Source organism: Corvus hawaiiensis, chromosome 7 (genome assembly GCF_020740725.1).
Source record: "Corvus hawaiiensis isolate bCorHaw1 chromosome 7, bCorHaw1.pri.cur, whole genome shotgun sequence".
NCBI classification, from domain to species: domain Eukaryota; kingdom Metazoa; phylum Chordata; class Aves; order Passeriformes; family Corvidae; genus Corvus; species Corvus hawaiiensis.
Genome location: NC_063219.1, coordinates 30,025,598 through 30,045,428, shown reverse-complemented (window position 1 = coordinate 30,045,428; position 19,831 = coordinate 30,025,598). Strand labels below are relative to the sequence as shown.

Sequence of the window (19,831 nt, the reverse complement as noted above, 5' to 3'; positions counted from 1 at the left end):
GATGGTGTCCCTTCCCAGTAGAGTCTAAGGTCATGGGAACCAGGGTCCCTTCTCAAATACTCTGCTGACAGACATCTGTTTTGCTACAAACTTATCAAGCTTGTGTTTTTTTCTTAAAATCCTTTAACTTCTTGTATCTACACTGCTGTGTGGAATTCAACTTCTTGCATGGTCCTGGGAGCACGTAGGAAATTTCAAGTTGTCCTTTATGAGAAAATAAGCTTTTCTGTAGCTCTACATAGGTGTAGCTTGCCTATCACTTTCTTTGCCTCCAAAAGCTGGTCTAGATGCTCCTAAAGCATTTGGGGTTTTTTTCTCAATCAGGAAAAAAAAAGCAAACCACCCTCTGAAAACTGTACTTTTTTAATAGATTAATAAATCACTGTGAAATAAATTACATAAATGGACTTGCAACATCAAGTTGCCTGGAGATGTTGTCTTTTACTCCAGAAACATTTAATGTACTTCAAAATTACTCAAAGGCTTTTATTACAAATTGAAAAATTGGACCTTAAAGACCTCATCTTACAACAGCAATTATCTAAGCAGTTTTCCATATCCACACTATATATTAAGAAGACCAAAAGAAGAAATATTTCTCTTCTCTCCTAGATCAGCTCTTATTGCAAAGAATGGGATTTATTTAGAGTAATTTTGTCATGCAAATGACTGGATGTTGTGGATTATTTTCAGTGTAACATACTCTTTGTTGGATCACTTTTTAAACTTGTACCTTCACCTGCACAGCAGTGCCCTTTCTTCACCTGCATTTATGCATTTCAATTCAGAGTGAACTGGAATCAACTGGGCAATCCAATTTTCTTTTTTCCCATTGTGGTTTTCTTTACATGGGGATTTCAAGAGTGCTAATGAGTGACCTCCCACTTGTGTGGCTGCCCAAACATGGATCTCAGCTGCCCAAATGGATCACATCCTTTCTCTCACCCCCTTCTCAGTAGTGCCAATGCAGGCTGGGAGTTGCCATTTCATCAGACCTTCCCTTGTCCTGTTTTTCACTCAGGCAGGATTTGAGTCTCACTAAGAGGAGCAGGTGGTGTTGGGCAGTACAAACCAATGGGCCAATGAGCAGTGCTGCTTGGATTTTTACTGTACTGTAATATTGTGTCCTGATATTCTGCTTCTTTTATGAGGACAGAAGGGATCTTACTTTTGTGGTTTTGAAAATGGGAGGGAAAGCAATCTTCTTTTCTTTTTTTCTTCTTTTGTGCTATACCCCTGACTTTTGGATGTTTTCATGGAGGAAGCACTGCAAGAATGGAGCTGAATTGTCAGAGCTGAGATAGGCTCCCCATGTCTATCACAGAAGTCCTTCAAGCTGCAGGTGTTCCTGGGCTCTACCTGCCTCTGTGAAATGGGGAGAGCATGGCTTATGTGACAGGGCTCCCATGAGTGCTCACAAGGCAGGGGTTCCTCAGATGCACGGCATGACTATGTTGTTGCACTCTCAACTGCAGCCCTGACCTCCTACGGATTTTGGCATTTCTTCCTTCTTCAGGACTTTTTCCAGCTGTACTTGTTTACTGACCTAAAATTTTTCCTCGTTTGCAAAGTAATGAGAACCAAGATTAATACAAAGAAAACATGTTTTCATTAGAACTTTAGTGTCTTCCACTGATCGCTTTGCTTGATATCTCAGGCTTGGTTCAAAGTCAGGCTTTTATGGGATCACTGGCAGCAGGAGCTTGAGCCAAGAGCCACAACAAATAACTCACCAGTTTTATTTAGGTGCCTGATTTCCCAGAGATTACAGATGGAGGTTAGGTCCCTGAATACCTTTGTGGAGCTTGGCCTTGAGGTGGCAAACAAAGAGATGGCAGGAAAACCTGTCCTGCTGTAATCTACTGAGAAAACTGTCTAAATGCAGTACAGATCCTCCTTCTCCTTCCAAATCCTATAAGGGCTAGAACAGAGGAAAGCCCCACTGGATTTTCCATAACCCTATTCTAGTAGGGATCTGCTAGCTGACATCTGTGTGGAAGCAGCAGGACATGATAGGGCAAAGAGATATTTTGGTTCGTGGCTTATCAACAGAGCTAAGGACTTCTATATCATCAGGGTTTATTTCTGAGAGAAAGGTGTTTTCCTTTGTTTTATAGTGGCTGCCACTGAGCCTGAAGGATTGCATAAGCCTTCAGTGAATTTCAATCAGTCCTCATTCAGTGCAAATAAGTCACAATCCCACTTTCCCCTTTTCTCCAGTCCTCCACAGAGCCTTGCCCTCTCCTTTCACCTGGAGCATGTGCTGGTAGCAGGTGAAATCAGCTCTTTCAAAACTCTTGCCACAACCTCTCCTTGTACAGAGTCCCCAGCTAATCAGCGCCTTAGCCGCTCCAACACTTGCTAATTACACTGTAGGGCTGCTGTGTGGGAAGCACAGCACTGACAAAATGTTGCATCTCCGAAGATGTAAGAGTGAAGGATAAAAGGGAAAAGCAAGACTTTTAATAGAAACATTAGTCATAGTTAAATTGCAGTGCCATGGCACTGTGCTGTTGTTTCTTTGTGTCTCTAAAAATACCCTCTAGTGGCTTGGTTATTCATGCAGTGCGTAAGGGAAGGGAGAGTTGGGCTCTGGAAAAGGCTTTGGCAGTCCTGGGCAGAGCTCCTCTGCCCTGGCATGGGGGAGGACAATTTCTCATGGCAGCATGTCAGTGAACGAGGGTTTCCTGGCATTCCTGCTCCAGCCCCGAGCTTCCACTAGCACAGCAGTGGCACATGGAAGGAGAGGGTTGGCTCGGCAGCCAGTGCAGTGCAGGGAGGCCTCAGGCCGTGCTGAGGGGTGACCCTGGCTGCGAAGGGCGCCGGTCAGTCCCTGCTCTAACACACAGACTGTTTCCACCCGGAATGCGATGCAGCACCTGAAGCAGGGCTTGCAGGGCCGCAGTCAGTAGCCATCAGCAGGGAGCTCCTAGCCCTGCTAGCAGTGACTCACTGAGGCAGTCAGGCTGCAGCAGCTCCGTGATTGCCTCGCCCGCGGGTGTTTTTATTGCCATGTGAGGGGGGAGCCAAGTGCCACAGACCAGCCCTGGCCAGCTGATCTCTGCAGCGCCTTTCGGCGAGGGTCTGACAGATCACAGGGCTGGCCTGGGCTGTTTAACAGTCTGTGTCTGAAATGGCACCAGAGAGTCCTACGATACGCCTTGGTGATCATGACGTGTATTTTCATTTCTGCTTTTTAAAATTTTTGCTCCAGTAATTTCCAGGCTCAAGCTCCTGGCTATTTCAGTTACAGATGGCTTGTGGTTTGCTTCTCACGACAGGATGAGCACAGCCCTGCAAGCCATGCTATCTGGGCTCAGGAGCCATCACTCCCATTAGGAAGGGCTAAGTAGATTTGGTGAGCCAGCTGGGCCTGCTGCCACGAGGCAATCACTTCTCTGCTCGCCCTTGTCCCACAGCCGCCATCCCCCATCACCATCCTCCAGCCCCTGTGCAGCAGGCACACAGACCTGCGCTGAAGGATGCGGGTGGCTCAAATGCAGTTTGTAATCTGTAAAACAAACAAGGATTTTATGTGTCTCTTTGATTTTTTTTTTTCCCTCTCATGCAGCTTTTCCCAGTTCCTCTCCAGACTCTTTCTAAGAAGATTGTACAGTCCAGGACCAATAGCACCTTAGTTGGAGTCTTCGCCATTATCCTGGTTTTTCTGTCTGCCTTTGTCAACATGGTATGTCCATTATTTCCTTTTGATCTATTCAGTTCTGCATTGTTTTCTTATTGGTGCTCTGCAGCATCGTGACCCTTAAAACCACTGAGTTTAACACCATCCTGCCTAGGACTGACAGCAACTGAGGTCGGTGGCCTTTGCTTTTTGGGCACAGAAAAGAAATGGGAGCCCAGCAGCTCCATCCCTAGAGCCCATTATGTGCCTGGCACTGATTTGTGCCCAGGTCCTATTGTGATTCTTTAAATGCTTCTGCTCCAAGTGCAGGAGCCAGCCTGAAGCGTATACCTGCGGGAAGGGCTGGCACGAGGCTGATGTGTTATTTAACTCCCACCACACTGAGTGGGATGTAAGTGTTCTTGGGCTTTGTGCCAGCCCTTGCACGGTGCTGCCTCCTGCTCTGAGTACAGGGATCAGCTCATGGGCATGGTGACCACTCTGTTTTGAGTTGCACTTTTGGGACCAAGTTGGTCTGGCTGTGCAATCAGACACCACTGCTGAGTTCAGGCTCAGAGAGAGACCGGCTGTTCCCTAGCGCCTGGATTTTGTTAATTAATATTTTGGAGGAGAAAAAGCATAGGCATTGCACATGCAATAAAACATAAGCTGATGATTTCATGTTGCATATTTTGTACATTGCTACAGCCATTTCCAAGCACCTTTTTAACTGACATAAACTATTTTGTTTTCTTCTCTTTGTCTGTGCTGTGGAGCTTAATACCATCTTTGTTTTCCAGTTCATGTGCAGCACTGTGGATCTTGCCAGCTGCATGGCTGCTGAATACAACATCACTCCTGACCGGGTGGACATATGCCTTATCAGCAACCTGACTTCCAACTACAGCCTGGGCACCTTGCAGGGATTCTGTGACAGTCCTTTGCCCAACTGCAACTTTCCAGAGGTATTGCTTGAAAAAAATGGGTTGCAGAGGTTGGTCTGGAGAAAGGCTATAAAACCTGTGTGAATAAATCTCAGTGATTCTGAGGAAAGCAAGGTTTTTCCTGACTGACATTACAGGACTGACACACTACACTCAGACTTAAGTGTCTGAAGTTATTATTATGAATCCACATTAACGTTTAAGTTCCTTCAGGGCTGAATAATTAGTAGTCTTTTATGATAGTTGGGGCCTGCCTGTAGCAGGAGAAATGTCCTTTCTCCATGAGGTCGTTAATGGCATGCAGAACTGCAAGTCATTTCAAAGGAGTTTGTGGGTGCTCAGCTTTATCTGAAAATCAGTTCTCTGAAAACCAATGTCTAGTCATAGATTTGACCCTTTCCTCCATTGTTTTATATCCTGATTAAAAACTTTGCTTATGTATTCTTTCCCAAGGTATGGTGGGTTCTGGCCTCAGACAGGTCAGCTGCCCAGACAGTGGTCTGCTTTGATTTGCAATGCAATTCCTACATCTTCAGGGCATTTTGTTTAGAAAAAATTAAAATGCTTCTAATGGAAAAAAAACCCCAAACCCACAACCCAAACCAGCCCAAATAGGTTTTACACACTGGTAGAATACTTTGCAAAGGAAAATAAAACAATCTTTTTGCATAGCCATTCAAGAACTTTCTCCAAGTTTTTAGGTCACAGCTGTTACATGTGTTGTCTACTGGAAATTGAAAAGGAAAAACAACTCTGTCTAGGATGGAGGTAGAATTTATGTCAAGGTCATCTGGGTTTATGGGGACTTGACAGATTTATGGTGGATCTGTTACCATCCAGATGTCCAAGGTGCTACTGAAAGTCCTGGTATCCTACTGAACATATTTCCATTTAACTTAACAGGAATATGGTCCTTATGTGATTCAGTGAGGTTTCTGAGACCACCATTACTGTGACTTTCAACCTTGCAGAGGCTTTAGTGTGTCCACAGAAAGACCCAGGAGCAGAATCTGGCACAGTGGAGAGCTAGAAACAGTCTGTGCCCACCATGAATTCGTATGGACTACTGGTCCAGGACAGAGAGGAATTTTAAGCAATGAGGAATAACTATTTTGCATACTGAGGTTGCTCCGGCAGCCTTGAGCCAGGTCCTGCTGTTTAGGGGGCTAAGAAGTGAGGAGTCCCTCCCCTGCACTCCGCAAGGCACATGTTGGAGCTGCTGCAGGTGTTGCCTGTTGTTCCCAGTGTCCATTCAGGAGATGGTGGAATCCTACCCCTCAGTCACAAGGAACATCCACCCTTTCTCTAGAAACTGAGGAGTCAAGTACAAGCTGTACAAGTTATTTTCTCTAATTTAATATATCAGTGATGACTATTAATAAATGAGCTCAGAACATAAGCATATTTCTACTTCAACTAGGGCTTGCTTTTCACTGAAAGGATGGATTGCCTCAGGCACATGATATGGGGTTTTTGCCAGAAATAGGCCTGTCCAGACAGAGTGGAAGCTTAAGTCTTCACAGATTTGATAGCAGGAAGGTGGTGAGCTGGATAACATGCCTCTCTTCATTTTGCATCCCTGCTATCTTTCCCAGGAGCCGTAAATGGCACCTGCAGTCTGCAGTCACACTAGGAAGCACTGGCATACTGGACACTCAGCTCTTGGCCTGGCAGGAGCTGCTGCCTTACCACCCGGGCGTGGCAGAGGTGCTCCACAGCCACACGTGCACGTCTGCAGCTGCTGGCAGGACAAATTATCATGGGATGGGCATGGGGTGTGCATAGGGACGTTTGCCCAGCCTGTACCTTGCAGATGGAGCCAGTGTGTCACGTCAGCAAGATCAGGGCTTTCCCGTTGGCCTCAAGTGGGCATCTGTCCAGGAGTATGAACTGCCAATATCCTTGGTCCTATGTGTTGTACAGATATGGAAATTTGAGTCCAGAATTTGACCTTAAAGCACAACTTAATCCAGCATAACTGGGTGGCTCTTTCAGCTAATTTAGTAACTGTGTCCAGGGAAAAGCTGTGTCACAACCTTGGGTGTCCAGCTGTGAGCCCCGCACCTCTTGAGTGTAAAGCACATAACGCCTGAAGAAAAATGCCACTGAATTTCCTCTTTATCCATTCAGTTTTAGCTTCTGTAATGTGGGAGAATCCCACAGGCAGCCCCAGGTTTGGTCAGCTCAACTACATAACTACCAATCCCTTTCTATTCTTCTGTTTAGATTCCTTTGTTTTGAATTTTGATTTATCCAGCTGACACTCATCTCTCTTCTGGTTTTTTTCCCATTTTTGTCTTTATACAGTACTTCACCTACAGTGTCTTATTGAGTCTCCTGGCCTGCTCTGTGTTCCTTCAGATCAGCTGTATTGGAAAATTGATCCTTATGTTAATCATTGAATTTATATATGTTCTCATTGTGGAAGTGCCAGGGGTCAACCTTTTTGACAATGCAGATCTCCTGGTTACAGCTAACACCTAGTAAGTGCCTTTCACTTCTGAAATCTTCACCTGATTTCTTTCCCACAGTGATTTCAGTGTGGCATTTAGGTGCATGGCAGTGCAAGCAAGGGAAGTGCAGGATACCAGAGAAGTCATGGCTGGAAGATAAAGCTTTCCCAGTGCTGCTCTCTGCCTCTGAAGAGCAGGAGAATACAGTTCCCTTTAAGAGCTTTTTAATGTGGGACTTGACTAATGAACTATCTATTAATAACAGAATATAACTGGAATCAGAGTGGATCTGTATTTCCTTTTTTCCAGAAATGAGGAGCTGTAGTTAGTCATTCTTAATTCTGGTATTACACTCCCAATATAGAAATGTCATTTCTCAAATGAGAAAAAAAAAAACCTCCAACAAACTTGAGCTCACTCAGGGATGGGATAAAGAACCACCATGATATATCAAACCCAGCTTGGGGTGGTGGAATGGTGATGCTTGATCTTTGGCCAGTGATCTCCTGCCAGTTGCTGGACACATGTCCTTGTTTGAAAAGCCAGTGTAACACCTGGGCTCAACACAATTCCCAGCAGAAGGGTCTGGGCTCAGTGGGAGTGGACAGTTGCCCTTTTACTTACAAAAGCTGGTTTGTCATCAGGTTGCATATTAATCCCGGTGGCAGCCTCCTTCCACTACTGTGGTGGTTCCTCATCTCCTGGAGGCCACACCAGGGAGGCAAGTTTGGCACATCCACAAGCCTGTCCTCCTCCACAAGTTTTGTTTCTGGCTGGGAATTGAGTTGTTGTGTTAACTGCTTGTTTTGATGATTTCCCCTTGTAGGCAACAATTGTACTTAAATGTGAGTGAATCAAATTATGCCAATTCAGATGAACTGTTTGTCAAGGCTGATAGCTGTGGTTGCTCCTGCCTTGGACAGGAGGGTGGTTGAGATTTCCATGGCCCTTCCCAGTGCTACCTTGTGTGTTATGAAATAGCTTCTGTAGTTGCTCAAATTTCTGTATGGTCATTAACCATCAGCCCTTCAAGCCTGATGCACCTGGTTACTCCTCTCCTTCACATGAATATTCCATGATTTCAGCATTCCTGTGTGCCCAGTAATAATTAAAGGATATACAGATTTTGCTGGCATTGCCAGTTAATGGAAGTGTAGCTTTCGCTGCCATTGGCAGTAATCACTTAAATTATTTTCTTAGCTGAGTGAAATCAGGTAGGAAACCCCATGGAGTTTTCTGTCGGGAGGTATAGGGAGAATGAGGTTTTCTTCCTTTTTTTTCAGATATTAGGTGTTCCATCAGCAGAAGCTATTTAGCATTTTCTAACACAATTAGTGAAATAAAAGCATTTTATATCTCAAACATAATTTCATTCTTGTAAGTCAAGCACTAAGCGAAATTACAGCACTTGGAAGTATAATTTACATCACTTCACAATCAGAATGTCAGTAATAAAGTGGAGAAGGTTAGCATGTTTTCCCAGAAATAGCTTTCTCTGATGCTGTATTATCTCTCACTAAATGGGATTTGTGTGCTGGTTCAGCCCCAGCTGCAGCTCAGCCCTACACAGCCACTTGGTCACTGCCCTGTGCTGGGATGGGAGTGAGAGTTGGAAGGGGAAAAGTGAGAAAACTCATGGGTCGAGATAAAGACAGTTTAATGAGACAGAAAAGAGAGAAAATAATAATAGTAATAGTAATAATAATAATAATTTAATTAGAATAGACAAAACAAGTCATGCACAATAGAAATGCTCACCAGTTGCCAACCGATGCCCAGCCAGTTCCTGAGCAGCAGCCCCAGGCCAGATTTCCCCCCTGCTCCCATACTGAGCATGATGCCATATGGTATGGAATATTCCTTTGGCCACTTGGGGTCAGCTGTCCTGGCTGTGTCCCCTCCCAACATCTTGTGTCCCTCCAGCCTGCTCACTGGGGTTGTCAAGGAGCTGAAAAGTCCTTGACTTAGTATAAACACTATCAGCAGCATTCTCATACTTAATCCAAAACACAGCACTACACCAGCTAGGGAGAAATTTAACTCTATTCCAGTGGAATCCAGGACAATTTGTTTTGTCCAAAGAGCACTGTGGATGGCTATTTATTATCTCAGTGTCTGGAAGGCCATTTGTGTGTTGTGGGAAAAGGGAGCTCAGCATGTAGCACAGAGTTCAGAGATGGACCTTATTGTCCAGCTGATACTAAAAAAAAGAAAAGCCACCATGACCTCATACTACTTTAATTGGGTGCCCATTGTAGCTACATAATTAGTGTCGGCTCTGCAGCCATTATGGTACTCTGACTAATTAGAAGTGATGCAGATGTCACTTCACACTTCTGTGTACAAACCAACCCAGCATGCAAGCAGCTGAAAGGCTGATTACAGCACTTTGGGAGTTGCTAGACTTGACTGCATGCAGCCACACCAGTGTGTGACACATGGGGTGTAACTGGATGCACAGGGCTATCATGTGTAACCTTTTTCCTGTGCAGAAGATAAAACTAATGCATTGGTTTAAAGATGTGATGGGCCAATGTGATCTTCTAAATTGAGTTCTTGCACAGGGAAGCCCAAAGAGCTTTGCCCCGTGATTTGTTCATCAAACCCATCATTTCTGTTCCAGCTGTCTGTCCTTACCACCAAGGCTGGGAAAAGTGAGATGCTCCAGTCCTATGGGAGCTGTCTCCAAAATGAACTGCCTTCCCTGCTAAAAATGTGCACTTCACTTGAGCAGGAGTGTATTTAGCAAGCTTCTCTCTGTGTTCCCTTCCAGTAATTAAAGAACCATCTGCTACTGGAAATGTCTGTTCCATGGGGGAACAACCTACCAATGTAACACCCGTACTGCTTGCACTGGGCATCCTCACTTATCCAGAGTTATTGTAAATACTGGGTTTGCTGCACTTCATAGGTCCTGATGAAGATTTTAGAGCAACACCCACAGTGAGCTGCAGCCTCAGTACTAAGGGTCAGGTCTGCCATGCTCCCATCATAAGAGAGAGTGATAAGGGGGGCAGTCAGTCATCCTTGGCCAGGTGGTGATTCAGGGAAGCAGGGGAATCATGCTGCATGTGGGAAGTGTCTCCAGCTAGATCCAGCCTTTAATGTGGGAGTCCCCAGGCTTTCCAAACCGTGTCTATGTCCAAGCTCACATGTTCAGTGCTGGAGCTGGCCAAGAGCCATGCAATAGATTGTGTGCAAGACAACAGTGGGTTGCAAAATCTGTCAGAAGAAATTCCATGCTCAGAACTGCAGAAAATGTCTTGGAACAAACAAGGTTAGAGAGTCACTATGCTTTTATTTTTTGATGTTATGCCCTGTTAGGTTCCCTTGGCTATTTTGATTTTGATCATTTAGATGTCTGATTGTGTAGCAAGGTTCCCTCCAACCCCATGAAACTGTGGCCTGAAGCTCTCTAGAGAGCTGTGACATTCTCAGGCTAATGTCACGTTTGTAGCCTGCAAAGTTCTAATTGAATCAATGACACTACAGTAATTTAAACACTGAACCCCTTCCTTCCATTTAAATAGTGTTTTAATAGATGCTTGTGCATGGTTCTCAGCCACCTAATACTCCACCCACACTCAAGAACAAAGCCAGCAGCATTAAGCAATCAATCAATCAGGAGCTCAGACAGCTGCTACCTACCTAGAAAGCTCCATTCTGTGCTTTCAGTGTCAAAAAACACACCCTCCATCTCCCCCAGCAGCTCTGATGCACGTGGGTACTTTGCAGAATTGCCAGTAGTAATAGGAATGTGCTAAAGGATTTTCTTCAGTGTCCTTTTGTGTGATACTCAGAGCTGGGCACAAGCTGTCGTTGAGGAATGTGCAGAAGAAGGGAGCAGGATTAAAGGAATTAAACACATCTCCATGCCACAATAAAAGGAGCTATCCCTCACAAGATATTAGCCCAAAGCTTTCTTCCTTAGGTCAAATTTTGCAGTCTGACCTAATGAAGTAGTGATGGATGCACAAGCATTTGCCAAGCATCCCACACTGACATTAAAATCCCAAATTATTCTCTCACTCTTAATGCTTCTTAGATATTTTACCCACATTAACTATGTCATGTTATCACTCTGTGGAGTTTTGAGTGTAGCTCAGAAGGCCGTTTTTCTCCTCCCCCCCCATCTTTTAGTGGTTTTCTGCTTCAAAAGAGCTGTAGCCCCACACAGTGTTAGAGGTGCCACACTGCAGAGGTGCTGTGCAATGATGTGTGGAAGGAAAAGAGCTGCAGGGAGTCAAACGCTCCACTGACCTTGTGTTTGTGCTTTTTTTTTTCAGCGTGGCTGCAAATGATACATCCTCATGGTGAGTCACTTTGGCATGAAATATTTTATACGTTTTTGTTGGTAGGTATTTTCTGTTCACAAGGTGCAATATCAGCACATTGACTCACCAGCGGTGTCTGCTGTTTGTGCACTGCTGTGAGCTGGTACGACACACTGCAGATGCCCTGAGTGGACTGAGTTGCCCTTTTGTATGTATAGCTACTCTCAGGGCATCCTCTTTCCTGTGGGACTTACGTCAGCTTGCTTTATAGAACACCTCAGGGCTTATTTGTAATACAATTCAAAGGTTTTATCAAAATATTTTCATACTGTATAACTCCATAATTTATAATTAACAGTTTTTATTTGCCTGCTTGTCAGAAGAGATGTGAATGTACCTTAGTGCTCTTTTCAGCTTACAGAGCACTTACATGACAAAGCCCATTAAGAAGTGACTAATTAGAGAAGCCATGAGTTAGAACAGTTCCAGACTCAGGAGCCTGACTAAGCCAGTGCAGAAGACAGGGTGAACACAGTCTGAGGGGCTATCAGCATTTCGGTGTTGTCACCCTGAGCATGTGTGGCCATTCTCAGAAGAGTGACCTTTATATTGATGACAACCCTTTTCTAAGAAATTGGATTACATTTCCAATTTCCAACTCCTCCTTTAGAAACTGGCACCCATGAGCCAGAGTCCCCAGCTTTTTGCAGGTATTGTTTATCCATTTACCAACACAGGCTTTGAGGGGAAAGAAAAAAAACCTTTTCCTGAGAGGCTGGTTAGCCTTAAAGTGGGGAGTGCGGGGCGTGGCGAGGCTGTGTTCTTCCAGTAACAGAGAAGTTCTGCTCTCTCCTTGGCTGCAGCTCCCCAGTGATGACACGAGTCGCACTGAAGATTGTGACCCCTGTCATCATTACTGTCTTTGTCCTGGCACTGTACTTGCATGCTCAGCAAGTGGAATCCACTGCAAGGCTTGATTTCCTCTGGAAACTTCAGGTTAGTGGGTATTGGCTGTGTGGGAGGATCACACGTGGTCTTTGGTGTTAATATGAAATGACTGAGCTATTCACTGTCAAGCTGAGGAGTGTGATAAAGTGCCTTTGAATTTAATCTGAATCTGGCTTATAACTGGGCATGTTAATAATGCTCTGCTCTTCTCTGGTACTTTGCATACTCCATGCTTCTCGTCCCGGTTATTTCTTCAGCCCCTTTTTTCCTTGTAAATGCACTTTGGATGGTCCCCATAGTAAAGGGTTATACATCTGAAGGTTGAGATTAATGAATTTGGGCACCTGAGCTGTTACTGCTGCAGGAACATGTAATATAACACAATTTATAAGTATAGGAAGCTCATATTCACTGCTGAATTGTTTCCCAGAGTTCAGTGAGCTTTAGTTTTTGTGTTTAAGGGTGTGAAAGATTCACATTTGCATTTTCATTCACTTTCCTGTTACGCAGTGGGAACTGGCTCAATGTCCAGCCTTCATTAGCCCCCAGGCAGCAGTACTGGGTAACCAACACACTGTGGATAATGCCACACTGTGCTCCTGTCCCTGGGTTCACTGTTGGTGTTTTCACTACTTGTGCCCATGAGTGATGTTAGGGCACTGTATGTGATTGCCAAGCAAGCAGGACAGGCCTGGGCTCTGTCCAGCACTCATGGCTGGGGGGCCTCAGGACTGCAGGTTTTATTTAGATTGTCTACCTTCTGGGTGGCAGGACATCATTCTAATTATAGCTCTTTGTGGTTTGAGTTAGAGGCACTGAGGAAGCAACAATTAATTAAAGCTCCTTGGAAGCAGATAAACATTGTAATCCTCATTTAAAAATGGTAAAACAATGGAAAGGGTGAGCTAAGTGGTTACCCAGTTCAGGGCTCAGAAATACAATGCTGGATTCTGGCATTATTCTCTGCCTGCTTTTCCATACATGTGTGCACACGAAGAGATGGATTTTTCCACTGCAAAACACAAGTTTCTGCATCTCTCTGATTCTGCTCTCCCTTGCAGTTTCCCCCCTTCTATTTCTGCCCTCACTGCAAGTTAATTTTCAGCTTTTTTCCCCTCCCCGGAGCAGCTACCAAAAGAGTAAGTGCATCACTGTGTCTCCCCCCTAAACTAGGCCACCGAAGAGAAGGAGGAGATGGAAGAGCTGCAGGCTTACAACAGACGCCTCCTCCACAACATCCTGCCGAAGGATGTGGCAGCCCATTTCTTGGCTCAGGAGCGGCGCAATGATGAACTGTATTACCAGTCCTGCGAGTGTGTGGCTGTCATGTTCGCCTCCATAAGCAACTTCTCCGAGTTTTACGTGGAGCTGGAAGCCAACAACGAAGGGGTGGAGTGTCTGAGGCTGCTCAATGAGATCATTGCTGATTTTGATGAAGTAAGTCACAGAAAACCTGGGTGAACAGAGTGAACTGAATCCATGAGTTTAGCTGGGCTTTGCTGAGCTCGTGAGGGAAGGTGGTTTATCAAATCCTTGTGCCATGGTTCATTTCTCCTTACTCTAGGAGTCTTCAGTTTTATTTTTTTTTTTCACACTGAAATCCCTTCTATTCCCTTGTCACTCCTCCGAATATCTAATCTCCTTTCTTCCTGTATCTTCCTGGCTCTGTCCACTACTTTGTAATGCTTGCAGCAAGGCAGGACATGTAGCACAGACATTACCAGCACCTGTGTGTTCATCAAGGTTTACTTGCTTCTTTTGCTCTTGTGACACAGATAATAAGCGAAGACCAATTCCGGCAGCTGGAGAAGATCAAGACCATTGGCAGCACCTACATGGCTGCCTCAGGCCTCAACGACTCCACTTACGACAAGGAAGGGAAGACACACATCAAAGCTCTCGCAGATTTTGCCATGAGGTTAATGGACCAAATGAAATACATTAATGAACATTCATTCAACAACTTCCAGATGAAGATAGGTAATGGCCGTGTGCTCACAGCATTCCATGCAGTGGTCATTCTGAGGTGGGGATTTTATGGAGAGTAAAAACCACAGATGTTACATTAGCTGTACAGTGATGTTGATTGTCTGGTGCCTGGTGACCACTTCGGCCTCTATGAAACATCACAGTCATTTTTTAGGGTAGGAGTAGCTCCTATCACAGCATGGTCTTACATAGTGGTTGAGCTTGGGCTCTTTTTTGCCCCTGTGCTTCCAGCTCTGCCATTCTTGGACATTGAATTGTCTTTCAAGTCAGGGAATAAAAAACGACAGAAAAAAAAGGGTGAGGATATCAAGTGTGGCGTTTGTTCTGGAAGGTGCTGGGCTGCTGCCTCGCAGGCCCTCAGCATTGCAGCAGGTATGTACAGACTTCAAGCGAGCAGTTTGCTTGTTAGCCAGGTGGCAAACAAACTTCATCCCATTATCTGGCACTAGAAAGTAGCTCTGGATTGAGCAGATCCAGCCTGAGCTGCCAGTCACTTGGGCATAATGGATTAAAGAAGCCAAATTTTATTCTAACCTTTCTCTCCCCTCAGTTTGGCCATAGCTTTACATGTCAGGGTAAAGCACAGCTAGAACCAACGAGCGTCAGGGTGGGTTTTTGTTATCTGAAAAATTACCTGCCTCAAGCAAATGGATCTGAGCGGATTTCTCCTCTCCTTCCAGGCCTCAATATTGGTCCTGTCGTAGCTGGGGTGATAGGAGCCCGCAAACCCCAGTATGACATCTGGGGCAACACAGTGAATGTAGCCAGCAGAATGGACAGCACAGGAGTGCCTGACAGGATTCAGGTAAGGCAATCCCTGGAAAACTTACCTAAATGAGCCTTTGTTTAAAAATTTGCACTTTAGTTCTGTGTGGAAGAGCTGAGCTGAGCTGAGCTTCCTTCCCCGTGTGCCTCACTGGCGCTGAGCACAGTCCTGTCTGATCCCTGCTCACATGTGCTGCTCAGCTGTGTGTGGTGGTTGTTTCATTTTCCAAGGGCCTGATTCAGATATGTACTTCTGTAATTCACTTTGCTGCTCACTGTGCCATGTGTGGTGTGAGGCCAGCAAGGGTCCAGGCATCAGCAGAATGGGGATACACAACAGAGAAAGAGGATTGTTTAAGGGGTTAATGGGACCTGTCTGATAACCACACATCTCCTTGGCCTTCAGACGTGACCTTTCCAGTGATTCAATTCCACTGTTCTGCTTTTGCTGAGCCAATGTCCACAGTAACAGAATGTCATTCCTTGGGAAAATACTGAAGGGTTATAAAAATAGAGCAGCTGATGTAAAGCCCAAGAGGGGCAGCCACGCTGTTTCCTTGCCTGTCAGTTAATTGCATTGTTATTTATGCATCACTCTTTAAGCTTCCCTATGAGATGGTCTGTAAAGACACCTGAAAAAGGATGAGAAAATACATTGCAATAAATAAATATCTCAGGAAATCTGGTCTTTAAACTTCTGTTGTTCTGCAGCACAAGTGATTATTTTTGACTAGCATCTGCAGAGACATTTGGATACTGGTTAGAGTATTCCATTTGATCAGTTCTCTCCCATTGCCCACTACCTTCTCCTTCATAAAAACAATCCCTTTCTAAGCTGTACATCCACTGTGTAACTTCTACGCAATTTTTGAGGATTCTTTTAGTAAGTTTGACCTGTTTTCCTACTGCCACTCCAGTGATACAATGAATGCATCTGAGTAGACTGAACTACTGGTGTGTTTTTAAAAATGCAACTAATTTGTTACACTTTATCCAGTGACCTCCTTAAAAGCAGTTTTCCCAGTTGTGACGTGTGTGTGACATCTCTACTTTCTCAGGTTCTAATGGTTGTGTTTGTTCAGCAACTTGTGCCAACATTTCAGTTAGTGACTGACGTGCAAATGTTGATTGACTTAAGAAACAAAACAGTTGATCCTACTTTAATTTTGTCCATCAATTCCTCCAAAAGCAGATGGAAAGACTGTGTGGAAGACATGGCAAGCATCCATTTACTCTCATTTATTCTGCAGGTAACCACGGACATGTACCAGGTTTTGGCAGCCAACAACTACCAGCTGGAGTATCGAGGGGTCATAAAGGTCAAAGGGAAAGGAGAAATGACCACCTACTTTCTAAATGAAGGGCCTCCAATTAGTTAGCAGCAACTGCAGCACCACACAAAGATGGATTTTGCATTACCCAGGATTGTGAATCGGAGAATAATTTTTTGGCAGTGAAGCTGAACATGTGGCTCGGTTGAATTTTCACCCCATGACTCTAGAGCTGGTATCAGCAAATTCTTTGGCCACCCATCGTGAAAGGCAAGAGAAAGAAACCACCTTGGAGTTGTTCCTGGCTGAGTGCTAAGTTGACCAAAGATGTGCACTACAGAGTTCACAGATAAGACATGAATTCGGCATTTTTTAAAAAGGCTGCTACCACAGGATGGCATAAGAAGCTATTTAAATATTTATTGACGCAACACAATATTTAGTTGGTTGAAGGAATGTATGATTCACTACAAAGCATTATTTTGGAATGGATTTGCACTCCCATAATGTTTCCATCCCATACTGCCAGCTATTTGAAGTGTACCACTGTGCTTTTATTAGCTGTTTTGAATGGGCTTTCAAAACTGACACCCACTGTTGCAGCACACAAAAAGGCCTTTTAGAAGGGCATTGGTAATGTTTTAGTGTGAAAAGACATTATAGCCTCGACCCCCTCTTTTCCCTTCTTCTCCATTGCTAAATGACTGCTCTTCTGAGTGGGGCTGGCACACCTGATGAAGGGGAAGATCAAGATAAAGGAAGATGGCTCTACAACCATATTTATTAAAAAGTCGTCTGTGCTCTTCTTTGGTATCTATCAGTTTACATGGGAAAGACTAGGTGTAAACAAGAGACACTTTGTGGGGGGAGCTCCCCTGAAATTTGTTGTGGGTTTTTTTGTATTTTTTATTTTGTAATATTGAAAACATGGAGATCTAACAGATATACCAAATTCTATATTTTGTAAATTATATATAAATTAGAAGGCAGGCTGTCCACACCGAGGTGTGGGAGGAGGTGTATATAACCTGTAGACTTTTGTGTAATTTTTTTCTGCGTAATACTCTGAACACAGACTTGGCAGTTTTCAGATTATCACTATACAATCAACCAACAACAAACAGGTGAGTTTCCAGGCTGAATCATGCATTTTAAAATGAAAATCCAGAAAAATCTACAACCCCAAAGAAGAGGAAAAACCCGCGGTAGTCACAGAGTTGTTCCATGCAGCATTCCAGCGGAGGGTGGCAGCTTCCCAATGGAAACGGGACCTTTGAGTTTTAGCTACTGAGACGGTATCAAACATGTCAAAAAGAGCTCTAACCTAATCTTCTAACTCTTAACAGGAGCTCTTATGAGAAAAGGAAAAAAAGCTCATTTGAACTTTTATTTTAAAAAAATAATTTTTCATAGATGGTCTTAATAGAATCCTGCTGAGCTGAGAGTTGTCTGACATTGTAACTGCCATGTGATTACAAGGAACTATGTGCTGCAGCATCGAGTTGACTTTCCTGTAGTAAGCACTTATTTAAACTGATTCACAGATTTTCAATTTTCAGGAATTAGGTGATCTTCAAAAAAAATTATGATGGCAAGTGTGTATATGAGCTGGTCGACCTTAAAATAGTGACACTGATACTGTGTTGGGCTTTATCACTAGTGGGGGGGTTTCTGAATAGTTCACTGTTACCATTTATGTACCTTTTTTAACTATTAAAGAAAAATCCCTTGGTATTTTATTAAAAAAAGAAAATAATTTTAAAAAAGCTATATTTTTTATATTCTATGAGGGGAAAGTTTTGATATTGAATTTGGCTAGCACTAAAAATTACTCCAGTCTTTTGACATTTAATAAACTTGTTTTCCACTCTTCTCAGGGCAGAATTATTGTAGTACTCACAGCATAATGATTGCACTATGGTGGTGGCAATTTCTTTTTTTCATACTCGACAATGAGAATAAGTGAAAATCCATGGACCTGTCTTAATTAATTTGCTCTATTGCTAAGCATGACCCAAGCATTAAGCCATTTAAACATGAGCTTAAATGGCATCGCCCCTTTCCTTCTCCCTTCCACTAGGAAACATCTCTGAAAAGTATAGTATATTGACTTCTGTAAAACTGCCAAGTCTGCCCTTGTACTATACTTTTGCTCCTTTACATCTTTCCTGGTTTGCAAAATACCTAAGTTGCATCACGCTGTTAAGCCTTTCTCCCCCTCCTCCACCTCCCATCCCCTTTGTCCCTCATTGAGTTTCATTATCTTCATGCCATACACTTGCTTTTAGGTTTGCTCTCTGCTTTCCGAAAGTCTGCAGTCTTCTTAACTTTTGATTCATCTTATGAAGTTGTGTTGTCAATGAAATTTCAAGTCCCCAGTATCTCTAGCTGTGATTGTTGACAGTGTGTCATGATCATTTCAAGGGGTATTCACACACTCTTTTACTCTGGATCTTGCAAAAATGGATACAGTTATGATTTCCCATGGAAATTGAAATCTATTTAAGTAATTTAACTATATTAAACACTGTTTCACTGGTAAAGTGTCTCTGTTTTATTTTAGCTGCATCTGGCTGGTGGGATCAGATATAAGTTGTGTAGGAGATGCTGGATCTGCAAGTAGAAAAATCCAGGTCTTGTCTGGCACTGATGGATGCCCTGGTCCTTTGCACTGCCCAGTTATGGAGCCCCAAGGGCTTGGCTACACAGCAAACATCCCCTGGGTACTTCCTGTGCACCCACTGCCCCTGGAATCAGTGTCAGGGCAGCTGACAAAATATACTGGCATAATTGAACTGGTTAAATTTGTTTGTGTGTGTCCTACTAAAAAAAAGAAGTTTGTATTTTAAAATGCACATCACCTTTGCCAAAGAATTTCCCAGGTACCTCAGTACTTGTCGTCTCAAGGACACTGGAGGGAGGCAGCACTGCTGCCAATGCAACGTTTTCAATCTTTACAGGTAAAAGTAAACACTACATATAAGTGTACCAATTAACAGGAGCCTGAGGCAGAGCTGAGAAACAAAACCTTGCAGCTTCCAGCTGACTTCTTTTAGTTGAGAAGACATTACACAGGCAGCTAAAAACCAAATGCCCTATAATCTGTTATAGGTTAGGAGGGATTTTATGAGTGTACTGAGAACACAGCTGCAAGAACAGAAGCCATGAAGTATTTAAGGTATCAGTCTTTACCAAAGTTGGTGGAGAACTAGTTAATACTTTCTATGCTCTCCTAAATAATCATACAAATGGCAGTTTAGGACATTGCCTGATGTAAGCAAATTTTTTTAACCATCTGGAAAAGGGTATTTCCCAGGGGAGGGAAGGCAGGAGTCTCCAATGCTGTGCCCCTCTCATTCCAATTACTGTACACAGACTGGCTGAATAGTTTTCCCCAAATGCATCTTTTTCCCACGCAGAAAGCATTTTGATGAATTTTGAGGTGTTTAGCCACTTATCCCCAACACAGATCTGGCTACATCAACTATCTGCCTGCACTTAATAAAATGATACATTTGGGACACGCTGAATTTCTGGTATATGTGTCCTTCACTGCAAATATCTC

The 19,831-nt window shown here is 43.8% G+C and overlaps 1 protein-coding gene across 1 annotated transcript in view; it reads left to right on the top strand.

The window, feature by feature from the left end:
* The window catches only part of ADCY5 (adenylate cyclase 5), a 205,283-nt gene extending 186,474 nt beyond the window's left edge, over positions 1-18,809 (top strand). Inside the window, exons 13-21 of the mRNA XM_048308669.1 lie at positions 3,572-3,688; positions 4,423-4,587; positions 6,874-7,049; positions 11,306-11,332; positions 12,157-12,289; positions 13,415-13,678; positions 14,017-14,221; positions 14,911-15,035; positions 16,246-18,809. Of these exons, the coding sequence (XP_048164626.1) occupies positions 3,572-3,688; positions 4,423-4,587; positions 6,874-7,049; positions 11,306-11,332; positions 12,157-12,289; positions 13,415-13,678; positions 14,017-14,221; positions 14,911-15,035; positions 16,246-16,374 (1,341 nt within the window). The 3' untranslated portion in view covers positions 16,375-18,809. The remainder of the gene's footprint in view (positions 1-3,571; positions 3,689-4,422; positions 4,588-6,873; positions 7,050-11,305; positions 11,333-12,156; positions 12,290-13,414; positions 13,679-14,016; positions 14,222-14,910; positions 15,036-16,245) is intronic.
* Positions 18,810-19,831: the final 1,022 nt, after the last annotated feature.